The 21,479-nt window shown below is 56.9% G+C and overlaps 1 protein-coding gene across 5 annotated transcripts; it reads right to left on the bottom strand.

Annotated features, from left to right (window-relative positions):
* Positions 1–3,811: 3,811 nt before the first annotated feature.
* TFAP4 (transcription factor AP-4) lies at positions 3,812–17,428 on the bottom strand. 5 transcript variants are annotated; one of them, XM_033167181.1, is made up of 7 exons: positions 17,341–17,428; positions 11,754–11,919; positions 8,957–9,055; positions 8,486–8,656; positions 7,953–8,096; positions 6,420–6,581; positions 3,812–5,191 (listed from the first exon to the last, which is right to left on the bottom strand). In XM_033167181.1, the coding sequence occupies exons 2-7, from the start codon at positions 11,826–11,828 to the stop codon at positions 5,003–5,005; spliced, it is 840 nt and encodes a 279-aa protein (XP_033023072.1). In that variant the 5' UTR covers positions 11,829–11,919; positions 17,341–17,428; the 3' UTR covers positions 3,812–5,002. The 5 variants fall into 5 exon arrangements, with proteins under 5 accessions (XP_033023072.1, XP_033023069.1, XP_033023070.1 ...); XM_033167178.1 differs by lacking the exon at positions 17,341–17,428 and adding an exon at positions 14,516–14,642; XM_033167179.1 differs by lacking the exon at positions 17,341–17,428 and adding an exon at positions 14,516–14,642 and having other exon boundaries at positions 8,007–8,096.
* Positions 17,429–21,479: the final 4,051 nt, after the last annotated feature.

Genomic DNA, 21,479 nt, shown 5'->3' with positions numbered 1-21,479 from the left:
CCTTTGCCCCATGGTTTTGTGAAAGAACTTAAAAATCTTTAAAACATGCTGAGCCTTTTTTCAATGCCTGTCCTACACAGGGTTGGTGTTTTGGAATGTCTCCCTCTGGTGGGAAACCCGGAAACTGCAGGCAAAGGAACCCAATTCCAAGCACAACCAAATTAGAGCGAAGTATTAAACCACAGAGCCCAGGGCTTGCTGATCAGAAGGTCGGCAGTTTGAATCCCTGCGACGAGGTGAGCTCCTGTTGCTCGGTCCCAGCTCCTACTCACCTAGTTCGAAAGCACATCAAAGTGCAAGTAGATAAATAGGTACCACTCTGGTGGGAAGGTAAACGGCGTTTCCGTGCGCTGCTCTGGTTCACCAGAAGTGGCTTAGTCATGCTGGCCACATGACCCGGAAGCTGTACGCCGGCTCCCTCGGCCAGTAACGCGAGATGAGCGCTGCAACCCCAGAGTCGGACACAACTGGACCTAATGGTCAGGGGTCCCTTTACCTTTACCTTTATTCACGCAAGCCCAGTATTGTAGGGGTGTCTGTGTGCATTTTTTGCTTCTCGACTGTTCTCACAACTTGCCTTGCACCCTCCTTCCAGGACTGTGAGGTGATCTCTTGTAGCAAACAGATACGGGGCAAGTGAGCTGCTTTGAACAGCAGGAGCCACAGCAGGACCAGCGCCAGAGAGCAGGTGAGAGCCCCTCCCCTCCCAAGCACAGGTGCTGCCATTGTTTGTTTTCGAACCCAATTCAAGGTGCTCGCCTTTGTGTTCAAAGCCCTAAACAACTCAGGCCCCAAATACCTGCAAGGCTGCCTGCTTCCCTACACTCTCTCGGGGCCCTCTTGGTTGTTCCTCCACCCTCTGTGGATTGGGGGTGGCTGCCCAGGGGGAGGGCCTTCTCTGAGCTGTGGGACTCCCTCCCCACGGTGCCATGCCTGGCATCTTCATTCCACAACTTCTTGCCTTTGACCCTTGAGTTGTCATGTTTTTACAGCTCACCTTATTTTTGGGTACAGGTAGGTAGCCATGTTGGTCTGCCATAGTCGAAACAAAATTAAAAAAAATTCTTTCCAGTAGCATCTTAGAGACCAACCAAGTTTGTTCTGGGTATGAACTTTCGTGTGCATGCACACTTCTTCAGATCAGGCCCGTCTTAGAGGGATCAGCCACCCTGGCGCAGCCATCCCTCGGCGCCCCCAGCCTGCCGCCTCTCCGCCCGCCTCCCTCCCGCGCTGGCCGCCCCTCGGGAGGGGGGGGTGGGCGAGCGGGGGATGAGGGGCGTGGCGTTGGAGCAGGCGCTCGCGCGCCGGCGGGCGGATGATGAGGGGCGGGCGGGCGCTCGCGCACCGGCGGGCGGGCGGGCTGGCTGCAAGCCGGCCGCCCTCGCCTCCCAGAGCCCCAGCTGGAGTGCTGGAAGGTCGCGCAAAGCCCTGCGCCGCTCCAGCTGGGGCTCCGGGAGGCGAGGGCGGGCGGCTTACAGCCCGCCCGCCGGTGCGCGAGTGCCCGCCTGCCCGTGGGCGGGTTGGGGAGGGGGAGCCCGGTATGCCGGCGGGGTCGCGGGGGCGCCCCTGGGGTGCCCAGCGCCCTGGCGCGCCGCGCCACCGGCCTCTATGGATGAGACGGCTCTGCTTCAGATACACTGAAACAGAAGTCACCAGACCCTTATATATAGGGAGAGAGTGGGGAGGGGTATTACTCAGAGGGGTGGTGGGAATGGGGGATTGGCTGATAGGTGTGGAAAACCTGTTGGCGAATGTTAACGACTGCAATTGGTCTTACAGGAAAAGGCAAGGGGTGAGATGGCTAAAGATAGCTTTGTCATGTATAATGAGATAAGAATCCAGTGTCTTTGTTCAGACCAGGTCTCTCCGTGGTTTTAAGTTTGGTAATGAGTTGCAATTCAGCAACTTCTCCTTCCAGTCTATTTCTGAAATTCTTTTGTAGTAAGACAGCTACTTTGAGATTATTTTTATTATTTTTGGGTGGTTATTTTTGGGTGATTGTAAGTTGTCTTGCACTGTTTTTAATATTAAAAAAAAATTCCTTCCAGTAGCACCTTAGAGACCAACTAAGTTAGTTCTTGGTATGAGCTTTCGTGTGCATGCATACCTCTTCAGATACACTGAAATGGAAGTCACCAGACCCTAAGGCAGACCAACACGGCTACCTACCTGTAACTGTTTTTAATATTGTGCTTTCATATCAATGTTTCTCAATTCATTCTGGGGTAGTTTGTCCACCTTTGGTCTCCACCCTGCCCTCCCTCACCTGTGGCTCCTAGAAGCCGTCAGCTTGTGACAGCGGCCACAATCCCAGCATGGCTTCGACTAGCTGGCTCAACCAGGTGAGGGGAGCCGCTGGGTCTCAAAAGCTAGGACTTTTCCTGCATGCAAAGACAAGCTAGGGCAGATGGGAGCAGGCGAGACCAAGAGTGGGTCCAACAGTCAAGAAAGCAGGTTCTGCATGTGCTGGAGGGAGAAGTGAAAGCTGTGATCCTAAACCTCTGCTGCCTTGCAAGGACATTATTGGGAAAAGAAAAGGCTAAGGAGTAAATCCCACAGAAATACAGAGTGGAGTCCCTAAGACGGCTTTGTGTGCCTCCTTCCAGCAACTCCTGCAGCTGGTGCCCAATATCCTGCTCTGCTTTCATTTGGACCCCATCAGCGAGGCTGAGAGGGGGGGGGTCTTGTCGTCTGGGCAGCCCAGGACCTCCATGCACCCTGGCTAGGCTTGCACCCAGAGGGTCACTTCAGGAGGCAGCAAGTATGAGTTACCGGTCTCTGCAGCCACAGCAGGCACCGTGATTCTCCAGCAGTTTGACTTCACCCCCAGAGGCACACTCCATTGTCTCTCGAGACAGGTGGATACCGGAAATATACAGTGGTACCTTGGTTTTCGAACATCTTGGAAGTCGAACGTTTCAGTTTTTGAATGCCCAAAAGCCGGAAGTACCTGCTTCGGTTTTCAAACGTGCCTCGGAAGTTGAACAGGAAACGCGGCTTCCGTTTTGAGTTTTCGCGAGTAAATGCTTCCGGAAGTAACTGCTTCAGTTTTCAAATGTTTCAGAAGTCAAATGGTCTTCTGGAACGGATTACGTTTGAAAACCAGGAAGGAGGAGGAGTTTGGATTTGATATCCCGCTTTATCACTACCCGAAGGAGTCTCAAAGTGGCTAACATTCTCCTTTCCCTTCCTCCCCCACAACAAACACTCTGTGAGGTGAGTGGGGCTGAGAGACTTCAGAGAAGTGTGACTAGCCCAAGGTCACCCAGCAGCTGCATGTGGAGGAGCGGAGATGCGAACCCGGTTCACCAGATTACGAGTCCACCGCTCTTAACCACTACACCGCACTGGCGAGGTACCACTGCATATAATTCTATATTTTTATTTTATTGTTTTTTCTATGTTTTAGAGCAGGGGTCCCCAAACTAAAGCCCGGGTATCAGCGTGTTTTTACATGAGTAGAATGTGTCCTTTTATTTAAAATGCATCTCTGTTATTTGTGGGGCATAGGAATTTGTTCCTATTTTTTTTCAAAATATAGTCCGGCCCCCCACAAGGTCTGAGGTACAGTGGACCGGCCCCCTGCTGAAAAAGTTTGCTGACCCCTGTTTTAGAGGTTCTTATTTTTATCTGTAAACCACCTTGAATCCCCATCAAGGCAAAAGTAGTAGTAGTAGTAGTAGTGATTTTCTGTAACCCTTGCCCTGAGGCCTTAGGGCAAAAGATGAGTAATAAATTCTAATAATGATTAAGAGGCGAAGATGCAGCCCCCAAGTCCGTACCCCAAAGACCAACACCCCAGACAAAGGCATCTAAAAAACAAAGTACAAACTTTATTTTGTTTCTTTACAAAGGCACAAGCCTCATTTTTCCCACTTTCTTAACAAAATATAATAGCATCTCAATGAACACGAAGACCCGAAAACTGTAAAAAAAGAGAAAAATGGAACAAAAACAAAACAGAAAAACCATATAAAAAAATGAAAGAGCTGAGGAACAGCTGCGGCTGGGGAGGAACCTACCAAATACCAACAGCCCTAAACAACACTGGCCTAGGCCTCTAGCCAAATTGGGGGGAGCTGGGGGGGGGGACGGGGAAGGACGCAACAAAAAGCAGCGATCACAGAACACGCACGCCCTCATGACCCAGTCGGACCCACGGAACAGATTAAGTGCTTCGAAAAAAAGGAGGAAAGAAGCCACGGGGGGTGGGGGGGAGCCAAAAGTGGCCAACGTGGCAGGCTGCGGCCCACCCCTCAGAAACGGCGCCATCTTTGAAAAGGAACACCCCCCCCCACCCAGACTGCAGCTAAGGCCAAAAACCTGAACTGGCCCCCTGAGAACGGAGGGAAGCCCGCCGTCCCGTGATGCAGGAGGGGGCTGCAGGCAGGGGCCCGCGGGGTGGCAGCGTGGGCACCGGCCCTGCTATGGGCAGACCTTCCATCGCCCCCTCGGGCCCTTTTGCCTCCCCGGGGGGTGATGCCGAGGAGCCGAGCCCCGGGCACAGCTCGTGAGGAGGCAGTCCTCGAGGGGCCCTTGCAAGGCCAACCAGCAGGGAGGAAACAGGAGGCCCAGAGAAGTCTATCCCAGAGATTTGGGGGGGGGGACAACCGGGGAGGCAAGGCAACCCAGCAGGGCCTAGGAGGGTGCCAGGAGATGGGGGACACCCGCCACTCTGCATGGCCGCAGGCAATTTATATGACCGTTCCCCCCGAGTATTTGGGGCTCCGAGTTCCAGATCTGGCCCACAGTCGCATGCAGGCCAGGCACTCTGAAAACCACTGCGCTGCTGCCCCCTCCCCTCCGCCCCCCTCCCCGTTGGCTTTGAAGAGGGCAAGGATTCGGCCCCTGCAGGTCCTAACGCTCCCGTTTACAGTATCGAAAGGTCATAAAAGAGACCCAAATTCCATGGTATTTTGTAAAAAAAATTCAGCGCAAGTTTCTCCGAAGTCCCCTCACCCACACCCTGCCCGCCTGCCCGCCCCCCGCAGCCAGGTGGGGGTCAGGGCATCTCGGCCTTGCTGTGCTCCATGGAGTCGCTGTCGTCCGCCTCAGAGTCGGAGGCCGTGTCTGAGTTGGAGGGCTCCAGGCCGGTCCGCGCAGGGGTCACGATGACGGCACGACGGCGCTCCTCCTCCTCTTCCTCCTCCAGCAGCCGCTTCTCCTGTGTCCCCTCGATGTGCTGGATTGCCTGGTTTTTTTGGGGGGGAGACACCAGTGTGAGACAGCAAGCTGGCCCCCCGAAGCCCCCCAACACACACCCAAGACTGCGGAAAAGAAGCTCCCAGAAGCTGCCTACCATCAGAGAGCCCCCGGCTATGTCCACTAGCAGACTGAGGGCCCCGCGGGGTCTAACCAGATCAGGGGCCCCGCAAGGCGTCAGACCCAGGTGGGGGGGTGCAGAGGGGCCTTCCCCAATCCGTTCGTACCCCAGAGCCTTTGAGCTGCCAGGGACTGGTCAGAATCAGGTCCACCTCCCACAAATCCTTTCCGCTCAAGGTGCCGAGGATCGAACCCAGGACCAAACGGCACCAAGCAGTGTCAAGGAAGGCTCAGTGGTTAGAGCACCTGCTTTGCATGCAGAAGGTCCTGGATTCAGTTTCTGGGGATTCAGCCCCAAGGAAAGGGAGCTCCCCCCCCCTTCTCTCTTTCCCTGACCCCACAGGGATCGCCAGGAGAGCCCGTTGAGCAGCAAAACCTCAAAAGTGCCGCGGGGTCTAAGATTTTGCGGACCTCAAACCACTTCCACAGAAGCTGTCTGCTACGAAGAAGGAGCCAAGGGACCCTGCGTCATTTTCTAACAGGAGTGTGTCTCAAAAATAGCAAGAGACAAACCACACCCCAAATTGCACATGGATGGGGCACCTCCACCTTCCACCAGGCTCAGAGGTTCTCTGTGGAGGGCTGCCCCCCTGAGCCCCCCCCCACCTGCTCTAGAAGGATTCAGCATCTCTTTTCTCACCTGGCAGTTGGATAGGACGGGGGGGGGAGGGACTGGAGAAACCCAGCCAGACGGGGGGGGGGGGGTAGAAATAATAAATTATTATTATTATAGGGGGCTTGTCACACAGCAACCAAAAACACTGGTCTAGGAAAACAGGACACAGAGGTGCAAAATTTGGTGAATTTGTGGGGGCTTTTGTCTTCCAGGGCAGGCGCAGGACACCTCAAGGTCACAGCGAACCCTCAGCACCTGGGGTGACTGGCCGTTGACTCCAGGATATGGCTTGGCTCACTCACTCGAGCAACGCAGCACTCCGGTAGCCCGCTGCCTAGCTAGGCCATTGGCCCATCCCCACAGGATCTCTCCACGCACTCCCTAGGGATGCCACTGGGGATCTGAACCTAGGACCTCCTGCGTCCAAATCCAATGCTCTCCTGCCCCCCTCGCCTCAAGAACGCGGGTCTCCCCGTCTCACCTGAACGATGGTATCCAGATTCTGCCTGGATGTGGAGATAGTGTTGATCACGGAGGACGGGCCCATGGTTACCACAGTGACATGGTGAGAGGGTGGCAGCGGTGCAGGCACGATCACAGTCGGGTGGTGGGTGGGGGCTGGGGGGCCGTGTGCCGACAAGAGCTGTGGGGGGGGGGAGAAAAAGAGACCGGCCTGTCACTAGGGGCTGCCTCTAAGAAGGTCCTGTGGTCGGAGGCAGGATGGCTTAGCCTGGAGAAGATAAGACCTCGGGGCAGGGAGTTGGCTCTGGCCTAGAGAGGCAGCCACAAGCCACTCCTGACAGGGGGCAGGGGGCCTCCCTTTCCCCACGGGGACTCAGGCCCCACATGGCCACATCTGGAGGGGAGAGCTGAGGCTGCAGCCCGGGCCTCCCCACCCCTCCCTCTCTCCCACCCACCCAAGCACAAAGGCAACAGAATAGGCTCGGTTTTCTTGCAGGCAGGTGACCTGTGCTGTGCCCCCCTCCCCACAACCCCGACCCACAGGGCTCCCCCTGCTGCTTGAACTCGTGGAAAGACGCAGACCCCAGAGGTGGAAGTGAAAGGGGGGGGATGACTACATGACTTCAGGCCTCTCCCTGTGAGGGAAGCCCAGAGTCAGTACAGGGTGCATCGCCCACCCCCCATTCAAACTACAAGAAAGAAGATTCCACCTAAACATTAGGAAGAACTTCCTGACAGTGAGAGCTGTTCGACAGTGGAATTTGCTGCCCAGGAGTGTGGTGGAGTCTCCTTCTTTGGAGGTCTTGAAGCGGAGGCTTGACAGCCATCTGTCAGGAATGCTTTGGTGGTGTTTCCTGCTTGGCAGGGGGTTGGACTGGATGGCCCTTGTGGTCTCTTCCAACTCTAGGATTCTATGATTCTCCAGGAGGGACCTGGGGACAGCAAGGCTCCCAGCACCTCTGAAAAGATGTGGCAAGTGGGCAACCCAGGCAGGCAGCAGGGCATGAGAAGATGAGAAGGGTATATTGCATCAGGCCATTGGCCCATCTAGGGCCCATCATCCTGTTTTGACAGCAGAACCTTCTCCTATCCTGTGGTTTTGCCCTGAGATTTCCTAGCACCACATAAGCACTGCAGAAGAGGCAGCCAGGGCTGTGCCACGGAGGGGAGGGCAGTTCCCGCAAGACCCCTGCCCCCCAAATGCAGCCAGAGCTGCAAGGGACAGTCTCTTGCCAAACTCTCCGCAGCTACAGATGCGTGGAACCTGCCCAAGCGACAGTGGCTTGCCGGGGATGGACCCCCCAAGACTCCTGCCTGCCCAGGTGTGCAAGGACCCTCTCCGGGGGGAAGGAAGCATTGCTGCAGCAGCCAGGCCCCCGGCCCACCAGGCCCCCAGGTGAATGCTGAGCCCTCCTTCGGGAGGCGCCGTCCAACTCCCTTGGATTTCAGCCCCCATGAGTCTCCCGGGGGACTCTGGGGGGCTGGGGCAAGAGTGCTGGCCCCGCCAGCTGCATCGTAAGAGGGCTGGGCGGGGGGCAAGCCGCGCACTCACCTGGGGGCGGCCCTGCTGCTGGTGCTCAGGTGTCTCCTGGCGCAGGAGCCTCACCTGTTCCTGCTGCTGCTGCTGCTGGAGCTGAACCTGCTGTGCAATCACCTTCAGCTTCTCGGGGTACATGTGGGCCTCTAAGGAGCGCACCTGCCGGGGGACCAGGAGAAGAAGGCCCTGTCATGGGCTGGGAGGGCACGCCAACACCCCACAAAGGCCACAGAGAGGGAGAGGGCCAGGCACTCAGCGTGCCAGTCGGGTGCACAAAGGGCATATCCTGTTCTGCGCCCTATTCACAAGGGAAACCAAACTCCTTGATCAAACCTCCTGCTCTTTGCTCTCTCTGTTCCTCCAGAAACATTCCGGGGCCTTCGCTTGTTTGACAGCACCCTCAAGAGTGACAAGCAGGAGCCCTGAAGGATGTGGCCCCGGGAGGTTGCTCCTCCTGAGCTGTGGGGCCCGGAAAGCGGTCCAAGCAATCTCCCCTCCCCACACAGCCAAGCCCACGGAGACCCAGGCGATGCCCCCCATCCTCTCACCTGCTCCTCCAGCATCAGGCGGACAGAGCGCTCCTTGTCCAGCTGTTGGCGCAGCTCAATCATCTCCCGGCGGAGGTCCTCGGCCTTCTCATCCTCCCAGATGTCTGGGGACCCGATGCCCTCGTCTTTGTCCTCCGCCCTCCGCCGCTTTGGGGAGGAGCCGCTGAACTCCTGACCAAGCAGATGTAGTGTGAGCATCAGGGATGGGGGGGGGAGGCCCGCCCTCCACCTCCTCCTCCTCCTCCAGTGCAGCCAAGCGGCGACCGAGAGGGCATGGCTCAGCTGCACAGCCAGGCAAAGTAAGCCACAGGCTTGTGGCAGCTCCAGGAGAGACTTTGGAGCAAGGGAAGAGCACATGCAGAAGCCCCCCACCCCCTGTGCGTAGAGGAGCACCCCCCTAAAGTCTGGAATGTTATGTGCGCTCTCTCTCTCTCACACACACACACACACGGGAGCAGCCTCAGCAGATACCTGGATGAACCTCTTGAGCTGGGCGTTCTGCTGCAGCAAACGTGTTTTCTCCTGTTCCAAAGAGAAGATGTACTCTGCCGTCTGCTGGAGAATCGCTGCCTGGGGAGGGGCAATTGGAAGGTGAGGGGGTGCAGAGTCAAACATAAAACCCAGCATGTATCATCATCATCATCATCATCAAAATGCAAAATAAATAGTGGAAAGAAAACATTTATACCCCTCTCCCACAAACACATTTAAAAGAATATCGGATGTCTATCAGCCCAAGGCCCAGTCGACGAGGGACATTTTTGTCTGGCACTTAAAGGTGTATAATGAAGGCGCCAGGCGATCCTCCCTGAGGAAAGCATTCCACAAATGAGGAGCCACCACAGAAAAGGCCCTGTTCTCATGTTGCCACCCTGCGGACCTCCTGTAGAGGAGGCTCACAAAGAAGGGCCTCAGAAGATGATCTCAGGGTCTAGGTAGGTTCATGTGGAAGGAGGCAGTTCTTGAGGTATTGCAGTCCTGAGCCGTTGAAGGATTTCTCGGTCAAAACCAGCACATGGAATTGGGCCCCGAAATTAATGGGCAGTCAGTGCAGTTGGGCCAGGATCGGTGTTAAGATGCTCAAACCGCCTTGCTCCAGTGAGCAATTCTGCTTACAAACCATCTCCAAAGGCAGCCCCATGTAGAACGCCTTGCAGTAACCCAACCTAGAGCCCTGGTCCGACACAAGCCCTTTTCCAGCTCAAGGGGAGGACCAGACTAAACTGGGTCCCCACAGAGAAGACGGAGATGCAGCTCTCCCACAAGCAGGGTGACCACCTATGAATGGGGGGTTGGGGGGCATGGGCAGAGAGAGCTGGCCAAAGACACGGTGCCCCCTTGTGCCCTCCTTCGGGTCAGCTGGGAAAGCAAACTGTGCTGCTCCTTCTAAGCAGCTGGAGCAGGAGGAGGAGGAGAGGACAGAAGAGGGTGAAGAAAGAGCTGTGAGTGCAGTGGGGCCATTTCCCCGGCCCCTGAACCCCCTAGGAAGCTCAACAAATCTGCTGGACCTGGGTGAGGAGAGGGCAGCTGACTGGGACGCAGCTGTGGGCAGCCTGAGGAAGGACCATCCACCTTGAGTTGCCCATAAAAATCAAGTCTGCAGTGAGACGAGGGCAAAGCTTGCTGTTTCCAGGAACTCTGGGCCCTGGGTGACAACCCTGAGGGTGTGCCAGAAGGAGAATGAAATGATATAGATTTATGCATATTAATAACATTTCTATATGTAGCTGTGTGCTTTTGTAATATTTTAAGTAGTCTGCTGCTGCTTCAGTTCTTGGTACGCTGCTTAGATATGATTTTAATATATTAAGAGTTCCCCAGTTTCACTCTGTGCTGCGTGAAAACGTCTTCCTTCCTCTTGGCTGCGCTGGGCTTCCTGGGAAGACTCCTGAGTGTCTCTATGGGGGGGGGGGGTTCGCTCTCCTCCTGCCTTTGTTCCAAGGAGCAGAAAAGGCAGCGCAGAGGGTCTCTTCTCCCTCCACCCCAATTTTATCCTCATAACAGCACCGTGAGGAAGCTCAGGCGGAGAGTTGGTGACTGGCCGACCTGGAGGTGGGCTTAAAAAAAGCAATGTTTGGGGACTCTCTCCATCCCCTTGATGATATTGATGGCCCTTTTTTGAACCTTTTCCGACTCTACAATACCCCTTTTGAGGAGAGCTGACCTGAACTGTACATAGTATTCTCATCTGAAGGCAGCCCTGTTTTGGGAAGTTGTTAACGACTGATGTTTTAATGTCTTTTTAATATTTTGTTGTAAGCCACCCAGAGTGGCAGGGGAAACCCAGCCAGATGGGCGGGGTATAAATAATAAATTATTTTATTATTATTATTATCCAAAAAAACAACAACTGTACATAGTATTCCAAATGCAGCCACATCATTTGAATGATGACATTATGGTAGTGGCAGTTTTGTTTCCTATTCCTTTCCTATAGATCCCTTTTATAGGTAGGTAGCCGTGTTGGTCTGCCATAGTCAAAACAAAAAAAATAAAATAAAAATCCTTCCAGTAGCACCTTAGAGACCAACTAAGTTTGTTCTTCAGATACCTGAAGAAGTGTGCATGCACACGAAAGCATGCACAAGAACAAACTAAGTTGGTCTCTAAGGTGCTACTGGAAGTATTTTTTGATTGTGTTTTGACTCAAGATCCCTAGCATGGAATTTGCCTTTTTCACAGCTGCAGATCACTGGGTCAACATCATCTTTGAGCCAGGGGCCACAACCATCAGTTCAGACCCCAGCAGCATCTATGTGAAATGAGAATTTTTTTTTGCCCAAACATGCATCCCTTTGCATTTGTTTATACACCGAACTGCATTTGCGATTTTACCACCCATTCGCTCCTTTCAAAGCTCTTCTCTTCCTGGTTCAACCACCCTCAACAAATTAGTGCCACTGGCAGACTTGGCCACCTCAACTGAACAAGTTAAAAAGCCCCCATACCGATCCTTGGGGGACTCCACTTTCTACCTCTCCCCACTGATTCCTCCTCTCTGCTTCCATAAGAGGGCCTCTCCTCTTATCACACGACAGCTAGACTTAGTACTAAGGTTAAACTCAAGTGGAATCCTAGGAGACAGGAGCCTCCAACCAAGCTCCTTGCATCTACATGGAAAATGCCAAGCCCAGCTGCCTCCCCTCCCAACCCCTGTCTGCTGCCACAATCACCAGCATGGGGGGGGGGGTCATACTTGGCACAGCACAGAAGTCTCCAGCAAGGACTAGCCCCGGTGAGAAGGGGGCTTTGTGCACCTGCCCCCTACCTTGCTGAGCTTCTCCCCATCCGTGTGTGGGATGAGGGTCTTCAGCGACTGGAACCCTGCGTTGATGCTTTGCATGCGGCGCCGCTCATTGCTGTTGGCGATCTCCCTGCGTATCCGCCGCTCCTGGTCCCTCTGCGTCTCTGGGGTCAGCGGGATGTTGGCCAGGCTGCGGGGGAAATGAGCAACTTTGAGGGAGGCTCAGTCCCTCTGTGGACCTGCACCCCTGGAGAACGGCTGCCCGCCAGCAGGCCCCAGGGCCGGGGGATGCTGTGGCTAAAGCTCCCGCCTGCTCTGGTCAGCACAGCCAACAGCCAGGGATGGGGGGAGTCAGAACACACCATTGCAAGGACGACAAAGGGTCTGATTTGGCACAGAGTGATTTGCCTGCCCGCCCAAATAACGGGCAGTTTGACTGAAATGCCTTGTTGGGACCTGTCATGAGAAATGGGCTGGGGCAGCTTTCTTTCAATGCCTTTAAATGAAACGTCAACACCGCGTTGGGCTCCCTGCAGCCTGGGAACTCGAGTGCTCCCACGGAGAGATGGGGACCCATCCTGTCCCAGGCAGGTTCTCGCCCTAGAGGGCTCAGGCTGGCAGGCTAACTCCACCCTGAGTGGCACAAGCTGCCCAAAGCCTCAGGACCATTGCCTAGAGGGACCTGCAGGTAGCTGGGATGAGGGAAAGGGTGTGACCTGTCTGGCTGCAGCCAACAAGCGGCGCATGGTCCCCACTGTACGGGGAACTGATCCAGGGATGTGCTGGGCCTCAGGCCAACTAATACGCAGCAATGACTTCTTTTAAATAAAAAAAAATCACTTTGGGGCATACCAAAGAGTTAAGACAGAAAAGTTTTTTAATATGCCCAACTATTCAATGCAAAGTCAACTCACAGCTGCAGGACTCTCCCAGCACAAGACCCTCGCCAGGCTAGGAGTGGGGGTGGGTGGGGGGCCCTCCTGGTTTGGCAGGCAGCAAGATCCGACCGAGGAGGAGAGAGAGGCTAGAGACAAATTGGGGGCGCTTTTTACACCATTGCTTTATTACTTTCTTTGTGTGTTGTGTGTAGACTGCAGGTATCAATTGAACCAGCCAACCTTCAAGGGGCCTTTGGTCAAGCAGGTTCCCAGCACAGGGCCAAGAGCCTGCACAATCGGTTTGACTTAAGTCCATCCTGCAAGGAGCTGCTCTTTCAAACCTCCTCCAACTCTTTAGGAAAACTCCCCTCTGTCTCCGGACTGAGATCTTGGACCAGGCAGAAGTGCTCTCTGCTGGCGTTAAGAGAACGCAAAGGAGGAATGTGCAACTGGCCGCTACCTGGGAGCAAGAGGAAGGGGTCGCGGGAGGCAACCTGGACGCGCAGAGGAATCCCACCACCATTTGTGGTGGGTTCAAATCCCGCGGTCCCTGGGCTCCAGCTGGCACCTGAAAGCCACCGTTTGCCAATGCATAAAAGGTAGGGGGGGGCAGGTAAGCCATGTATGTGTGGCGGGAAAAGAGTCAAGGGGGGCGGCCAGCGACCAGGGCCAAAATTTGGAGCGGAATCATCCCAGCCCCCGGCAGCGCCGGACCCTCTGCCACGACCAGCCCGCCCTGCCCCGCGCTCCGGCCGCAGGCGCTCAGCACAGCTCGCCGGGGTACCAGCGGGAAGTGGGGCTGCCCCACTGAGCAGCCCCCTCCTCCACGGGCAGGGGGTCCCGCGTCCCCGCCGGAGCCCTCCAGTCCCTAGGCGCCCCGGGAGCAGAGCGGGGAGAGGGTGGCGAAGGGTCCCGGGCTCCCTTTGTCTGGCTGCTGCAGCCGCTCGGCTCCCTTCCCTTCCCGCTGCCCCGGGCGGCGTCCGGGCTCCGTCGGGCACAAAGGCGGCGCGGCGGCCCCCCCACGCGGAAGACGCGGCCCTGCAAACGAGCAGGCGAGGCCTTCCCCGCGCGGCCTCCGCGGCGGCCGCGGCCCGAGCCACGTGCGCGGCTGGCTGGCCGGGAGCGCCCGGGCGCCTTTGTGCGGAGCGGCGGCAGCGTGGCCCGGCCGAGCGCAGCACTACATGTCCCGGCAGCCCGCGGCGGAAAGGCCCGCCCCTTCGGAGGCTGCACAGTCACCGCCAGGCTAGGCCCGGCCGCCGCCGCCGGAGTCCCCACGCGGCCGGGCGGCGGCACGAGAGCCCCGGGGAGCCCCCGACGGGGCGGCTGCTTAGCCCCGAAACACCCCCCGCCCCAGGGGGAGGCCGGCCGGGCCGCCTGGGCGGGCGGCGAGCCGAGGGGAAGGCGAGGGCGCCGCGGCGGCATGGCTGCCTTGTGCCCTCCTCCCTCGCTCGCTCGCCCGCCCAGCTGCACGCCTTCGCCCTCGCCCTCGCCGCGCCCGCTCGCCCGCCCGTCCGCTCGCCCTCCCGGCCCCGCAGCCCCTCGCCGCCGCCGCGCTCCCTTGGCCGGGCTCGGGCCGGGCGTGCAGCCAGGCAGGCGCAGCGAGCGCAGCAGGTCGGCGGCGGCAGCAGCATGGCCGGGGCGCCCGCTCTGCCTGCAAACAGACCCACGTGCTCCCGCCAGCGGCCCTCCCGCAGCTCCGGGGGGCGACCGGGCGCGTCCCGAGGGAGAGGGAGACCCCGCCGCCCTCCCCGCGCAACCTCGGCGCGGAGCGCACGGGGGTCCCGGGCAGAGGAGGCTCCCTCGCACGGCCGGCCCGTCGCTCGGTGCCGCTCCCCCCCCGGCCCGGCCCGGCCCGGCCCGGCCCTGCGCGGCTGCCCGTTTCCCGGGCTCGGCGGGGCGCACACCCACCTGCACAGCCCGCCGATCACCTCCTTCTCGGATTTCCTGAAGTGCTGCAGCGACGGCACCTTCTGCGCGGGCACCATGAAGTACTCCATGCCCGGCCGGGGCGCGCGGGAGGCGGAGGGAGGGAGGAAGGGAGGGGAGCGGCGCCCGCGGGGATCGGGGCCGGGAGCGGGCAGGCGGCGAGGGGGCTCCGCGTGTGCGTGGGTGCGCGGGCGCGTGTGGGTGCGCGGCGGCGTGTGCGTGTCCGTCCCCCGCCCGGCGGCGCCGCTCCTTCTCGGCTCGCTCGCTCGCTCCTCCGTGCGGCTCCGGCTCCTCTGTGCGCGTCTCCTCAAGGCGGGAAACAGCTGGTGCGAGCGCAGCGCTCCCTCCCCGCCGGCGCCGCCTCCGCCAGCCACCGGCCCATGTAAACAAAGGACTATTTGCCGCGGCCCCCGCGCCCCGCCGCCGCCCCCCCGGGCACCCTGGCCCGCGCGCGACCCGCCTGCGGCCCCCGCGAACCCCGCTCCTTGCCTGGCCCCGCGCCCGCCCGCCCTGCCGCCCGCCCGGCCCGCGGCTGCCTGCGCCACTACGGGGTGATGCGGCCCATCAGCTGACGGCTTGGCACGGAGCAGCCCAGCAGGAGCGCACGGGCGGGCGGGCGAGGCAGCCGAGGCGCCGGGGACGGCGGCCCCCAAGGGGCCACCCCCGGACTTCCACGGGGAAGCCACCCGCTTGGCCTTCGGGCGGCAGTCGCCGCGTGCCCGGACAGCCCCCCCCCCCCTCGCCAAGCGCGAGCTCTGCCCTGAGGAGCTTCCCATCTGCGCGCTGGTTGCAAAGGGGACGGAGCGAGCGGGAGAGGCGCGCCACGAGGCTCCATCGCAGCAGCCTTTCCCGAAGAAAAAAGGCTTCGTTGCTCACCAGTAAACGCCCGCAGGAGCCCAGCCTTGCCCAGAGGAAGATCCTAGCACTGTCAGAGGCTCTTCTGGGGAACCTCTGGCCCGGCCTTCTGGATCTGCACAGCGCACATGGCATGCAAAGCCTCCTGGATCGGGGCCAGCAGGGACAGGCACCCTCTGCCCAGCCAGGACCTGGGGCATTTAATTTAAGGTTACCAGACCTCCCCCTTTCTCAGGGACAGTCCCCAGGTTTACAAACATGTCCCCATACAAAATCCATTAAAACTGGAAAATGTCCCCGGATTCATTGAAAAAAATCTGGTAACCTTTGTGGCTTTCATGCCAGCTGCAGTTGGAATAATGCTGGGGTATTTATTCATTACTGACATTAACATTATGCCCATTTGGGGGCTGCCTAAATTTACAAAGGCCCTACATCCATGCTGGCAATAAAAGCCTTAAGGTTAGCTAGTGGCACAGCAATGAAGACTGGCAGCACTTTTGCAAAGCTAAGCAGAGTCCAGTATGGTTTCAAACTGGATGGGAGACCTGTGCTGAGACCCCTGCCTTGCATGGGGTTGTAGTAGGTGACCTCAGGGACCCTTCCAACTCTGTGATTCTATGGCATCCCACTTGAAGGGAGAACTTGGGTCTCTTTCCTCAGGCCTGTCCTGATTCCCGACTTTGCAGCTGTATCCCCCAGATGCAGAGTCCAAGTGGGAAGGTGGGTTGGTCACCCTTCATCTTCCTGGTCTTCTCTATCGCTTGCTGTGGGACCGCGATGCCCAGTTTAAGGCATTTGCTGCCCGAGGCTGAGCAGAAAGTGACCTTTGCCCTGAAGAGCCAAGGGGCCCAAGTACCCCAAGGAGGCAGAAAATCCCACAAGTGGGGTAACAGTACAATAATAATACATTAGGAGTCCCCAGCAGCTTGTGGCCCCTTCAGGACACGCAAAGCTCATATCCTGAGATGGACTTTTCCCTCTCCCTAACGGTTGGGCCGGCTCTTTCCTCACCAGCTGTCTCCTCATCTTGGCTGGCTGGTTCCCTGCCCCTTTGCAGCTGCTGCCCCTTCTACTTTCAAGAGGGTGGGGAGGAGCCTGTGCTGTGCAGGTGTGTGTGCCATTTCTCCCCCCCCCCCAGGCAGCAGGTGCTGATCAAGGGCCCTCTTCCCACTGAGGCCCTGGGGGGCCACCAGAAGGGCAGGCCAGAGGCCTGGCTCAAGTCTCCTTGGTCTGTGCAGGGCCTGAGCAGAAGAGTAGTGGTGGCCCCTTGTAGCCAGGCTGGGTCTGCAAGACGGTGGAGGGTCGGCTCCGATGCACTTAGAGCCCAGCCCAACTATTGTCCTTTAGCACCTGGGTACCACAGCATCCTTTATGTGACCAACAACTTGTCTTCTGGGAGGACAACCTCGTTTTTCCAACTCGGCCACCCCCAGCTTGGTGCTCTTCCGATGTTGTGGCCCAGAATTCCCATCGGCACCAGGTGGGGGGAAAGTGGTTCTGAGCAGTGACCCTCTCCTCCCTGCCACCATAAATGCACAGGCACACACTATCCTGCCTGGGGGAGAGGCAGGCAGGAACTCGCCTGCTGGAGGGGCAGTGCCAGGGAGCCCTGGTTCTGAGCATCAGATTTTGGAGAAGTGGCATTTTCTGCCTTACATCCTCTTGTGTTTTGTGCGGGGGGGGGGGGGGTCAACGGAGCAGCAGCAGCAGCAGCAACCCACAGCAGGAAAGGACCTTTTGGGGCCTTTTGGGGTGGGGTGACAAATGTCTGCTCCCCAGACGACAAGCAAATCATTTGCCTCTGGCTGATCTGGTCTAGAGCTCCTTCCAGCACCCTTTTAACCCTACTGGGGAGAGAACTCGGCAGTGGGGGGTGGCATGAGCTACTCCTGCCCCCCCTCCCAGCTGGCAGGCAGTCATGCTCAACTCCGCCCTGGCCACTCACTCACCTTGGCAAGGGACTTTCCCAACCAGCTCTGAGGGTCTAACTGAGCTTGTCTGCCAACGCCCCGTCCCAAAAACAAGCCAGTGCCGAGGAAGAGCCAGCTTCCGCCAAGCCTGGAGACTGGTTCACTTGCACTGCTGCAGCCACTCTCTGCTGAGAACTCTCCTGCATAGCTGGGGTTGGTTCTCCCCCCTGCCGTGGCCCTGAGACAGCTGACCCCAGGGAGGAAGGGTGGGTGCTTGGGGTAGCCCTTCCTTCTGTTCCGCAACGGACGTGGCTCCAACTGCCAGGGAATGCTCAAGGCCCGGCATTCCGCCACCCCTCTCTTGGTCCAGGCCCAAGCCCCTGCCGCAGGGTGAAGGGAGAGGGAGGGACTCTCCCCATGCTCTGGCCAGTGACCAGAGGCAGCAGCAACACCTCGAAAGCCTCCGAGCCAAGGCTGCTGCAGGTGCCCCTCTTGCCACCTCTCAGCTGCTGTGGCCAGCATCTCTCTTAATTTTGCCCCTCTCCCTTTCAGGAGAGAAGGGTGGCAGAGGGGAGGTGCCCACTGGTTCTTTTTTTCCAGTGTGGACTGGTGTGCCAGCTGCCAGCTCCCCCAGTAGGAAGGAGGCCTGCCCTCGGCCATGCATGCATTGGTCCTGCCCAGGCTAGACAGCTGCAATGCATTCTGTGTGGGGCTGCCTTTGAAAATCGCATCCAGACCCTGAGGTCATCCTCTGAGGTCCTCCTTCATGTGTCTCCACCACAAGAGAGCCAGAAAGTGGCAACACGAGAACAGGGCCTTTTCTGCAGCGGCTCCCCGTCTGTGGAATGCTCTCCCCAGGAAGGCTCGCCTGGCGCCTTCATTTAGGTGACAGGCAAAAACATTCCTCTTCAACCAGGCCTCTGTCTGATTGATATTCTACAGGCTTTTAAATGTGTTTGAGGAAGGGGGGTATTGCTTTATTGCTTCTGTTTTAACTATTTATTTGTGCTTTTACTTTGTATTTTTATTTAGAATCATAGAATCCTAGAGTTGGAAGAGACCACAAGGGCCATCCAGTCCAACCCCCTGCCAAGCAGGAAACACCATCAAAGCATTCCTGACAGATGGCTGTCAAGCCTCTGCTTAAAGACCTCCAAAGAAGGAGACTCCACCACACTCCTTGGCAGCAAATTCCACTGTCCAACAGCTTTCACTGTCAGGAAGTTCTTCCTAATGTTTAGGTGGAATCTTCTTTCTTGTAGTTTGAATCCATTGCCCCATATCCGCTTCTCTGGAGCAGCAGAAAACAACCTTTCTCCCTCCTCTATATGACATCCTTTGATATATTTGAACATGGCTATCAGATCACCCCTTAACCTTCTCTTCTCCAGGCTAAACATACCCAGCTCCCTAAGCCGTTCCTCATAAGGCATTGTTTCCAGGCCTTTGACCATTTTGGTTGCCCTCCTCTGGACACCTTCCAGCTTGTCAGTATCCTTCTTGAACTGTGGTGCCCAGAACTGGACACAGTATTCCAGGTGAGGTCTGACCAGAGCGGAATACAGTGGTACTATTACTTCCCTTGATCTAGATGCTATACTCCTATTGATGCAGCCCAGAATTGCATTGGCTTTTTTAGCTGCTGCATCACACTGTTGACTCATGTCAAGTTTGTGATCTACCAAGACTCCTAGATCCTTTTCACATGTACTGCTCTCAAGCCAGGTGTCACCCATCCTGTATTTGTGCCTTTCATTCTTTTTGCCCAAGTGTAGTACTTTACATTTGTCCTTGTGACCTGCGCTTAGATCTTAGGATGAAGGATGGTATGTCAGTCAAATAAACAAAATAAAAACAAAATATAAACGACCTGGAAATGCCAGTGGTGTGGAATCTTGCTGTTTCTGTGCTGACTTGGGGTCAGATGATCAGAGCAGATAACACCAGTTCTGTGCTGGGGACATACGCATTTCCAGTTCCATGTGCTGGTTTTGCCCTTTAACCAGCTTGTGACCACGTCACTTGAAGGTTGCTCATTGGCTGCCTTTAAGATTAGTTTGGTTGATGGGCAGGAGGGCAGGGCCTTCTCAGGAGTAGCAGCACCTTCCTTATGGAACTCCCTCCCTAGGGTAGCCCACTCAGCTCCAGTATTCAAAGCAGCCTCCAAAACTCTCCAGTTTCAAATGGATTTTATTGGTTCTAGTTAGTCATGCTGCAATTTTGTCAATTTCACTGGTTGAATTATTGCATTTTAATGTGCTGCTGCTTTTGCGTATATTTTGAATGTGAATATTTCATCATCATCATCATCATCATCGTTTATTATTTCTACCCCGCCCATCTGGCTGTGTTTCCCCAGCCACTCTGGGCGGCTTCCAACAGAACATTAAAAACACAATAAAACTTCAAACATTAAAAACTTCCCTAAACAGGGCTGCCGTTAGATGTCTTCTAAAAGTTGGGTAGTTGTTTATTTCCTTGACATCTGATGGGAGGGCGTTCCACAGGGCGGGTGCCACCACTGAGAAGGCCCTGTGCCTGGTTCCCTGTAACCTCGCTTCTCGCAGGGAGGGAACTGCCAGAAGGCCCTCGGAGCTGGATCTCAGTGTCCGGGCAGAATGGTGGGGGTGGAGACACTCCTTCAGGTATACAGGACTGAGGCCGTTTAGGGGTTTCAAGGTCAACACCAACACTTTGAATTGTGCTCGGAAACGTACTGGGAGCCAATGCAGGTCTCTCAGGACCGGTGTTATGTGGTCCCCCCCCCCCGTGTCCACTCCCAGACACCAGTCTAGCTGCTGCATTCTGGATTAATTGCAGCTGCTGCATTCTGGATTAATAGAGGAGGAAGAAAAGTTGTTTTCTGCTGCTCCAGAGAAGCGGACACGGGGCGATGGATTCAAACTACAAGAAAGAAGATTCCACCTAATCATTAGGAAGAACTTCCTAACAGCAAGAGCTGTTGGACAGTGGAATTTGCTGCCAAGGAGTGTGGTGGAGTCTCCTTCTTTGGAGGTCTTTAAGCGGAGGCTTGACAGCCATCTGTCAGGAATGCTTCATGTTTCCTGCTTGGCAGGGGTTTGGACTGGATGGCCCTTGTGGTCTCTTCCAACTCTAGGATTCTATGATTCTGGGTCACCTTCAAAGGTAGCCCCACGTAGAGCACGTTGCAGTAGTCCAAGCGAGAGATAACCAAAGCATGCACCACTCTGACCAGACAGTCTGCAGGCAGGTAGGGTCTCAGCCTGCATACCAGATGGAGCTGGCAGACAGCTGCCCTGGACACAGAATTGACCTGCGCCTCCATGGACAGCTGTGAGTCCAAAATGACCCCCCAGGCTACGCACCTGGTCCTTCAGGGGCACAGTTACCCCATTCAGGACCAGGGAGTCCTCCAAAACAGTACTTCTATCTTGTCACAATACTGCATTGTAGTGTGTCTTGAGTGTGTCTTTTCAACATTTCACCCCCTGGGGTGGCCCTGGTCTAGAGAGGCAGCGTCCAAATATTTAAGAGAAAGAAAGTTGGGCAGCCTAGAGAGACGGGGGACCGTCTCTGCTTCTTCTTGCTGTGACTTGCCTTGCTTGGCTTCTCGAGCCCCCACCCCCCCTTCCGTTTCTTGACTTGCCGTCCTCCAGAGCCGTTGGAGGAGGGGGGGAGGCGGTTTCCAAAAGCCACCCAAGAAATCGGATGTGGATGACACTCTGTGTCGCAAGAAGGGAACGGGAGGCAACTGGAGAGAAGGGGGGGGGGGGTTGCGCGCAGGCCGAGCAGAGCCCCAGGGACGGTTCTTCTGAGCTCCAGCTGCGGCTCTTTCTGCGCAGTTTTGTTGCTCCTGAAAGCTAAACCCCTTTTGTGGCCTCGAAGGTGCCACGGGACGCTGTCCCTTCCGTGGCTGCAGCAGCCTCGAGGCTTCAGCCCAAACTCTCCCAACCAGGCTGCCATGCCAGGCGCTGCCTTTGCGCTCTCGTCTTGTTGGTTTCAGTTTCCTGCTCTGCAGCTGACGAGCAGGAGTTGCCTGACCCCAGCTGCAAGGAAGAGAGAGAGAGAGCCGAGGGGAATTGTCTAGTCAGGCTTGCTTGCCTCCACCCTGCTGCAGCCCCGCTTTATGCAAAGAGGCGGCGGCGGCAGCAGCACCCTCGAAGCAGCGCCCTCCATCCCCCAGGCGCCAGGATCTG

Source organism: Lacerta agilis, chromosome 13, assembly GCF_009819535.1.
Source record: "Lacerta agilis isolate rLacAgi1 chromosome 13, rLacAgi1.pri, whole genome shotgun sequence".
Taxonomy (NCBI): Eukaryota; Metazoa; Chordata; class Lepidosauria; order Squamata; family Lacertidae; genus Lacerta; species Lacerta agilis.
The sequence above is the reverse complement of the archived record's forward strand: the minus strand, read 5'-3'. Positions and strand labels throughout refer to the sequence as shown.

What these genes read in the sequence shown, in the direction of transcription:
- TFAP4 (XM_033167178.1), bottom strand. Translation starts at nt 14,604, where the DNA reads ATGGAGTACTTCATGGTGCCCGCGCAGAAGGTGCCGTCGCTGCAGCAC. An exon ending in ATGGGGAGAAGCTCAGCAAG is followed by an intron (nt 9,056 to 11,753) that starts GTAGGGGGCAGG and finishes GCCCCTCCCCAG; the next exon opens with GCAGCGATTCTCCAGCAGAC. An exon ending in GCCTGATGCTGGAGGAGCAG is followed by an intron (nt 8,097 to 8,485) that starts GTGAGAGGATGG and finishes GTCCCCCGGCAG; the next exon opens with GTGCGCTCCTTAGAGGCCCA.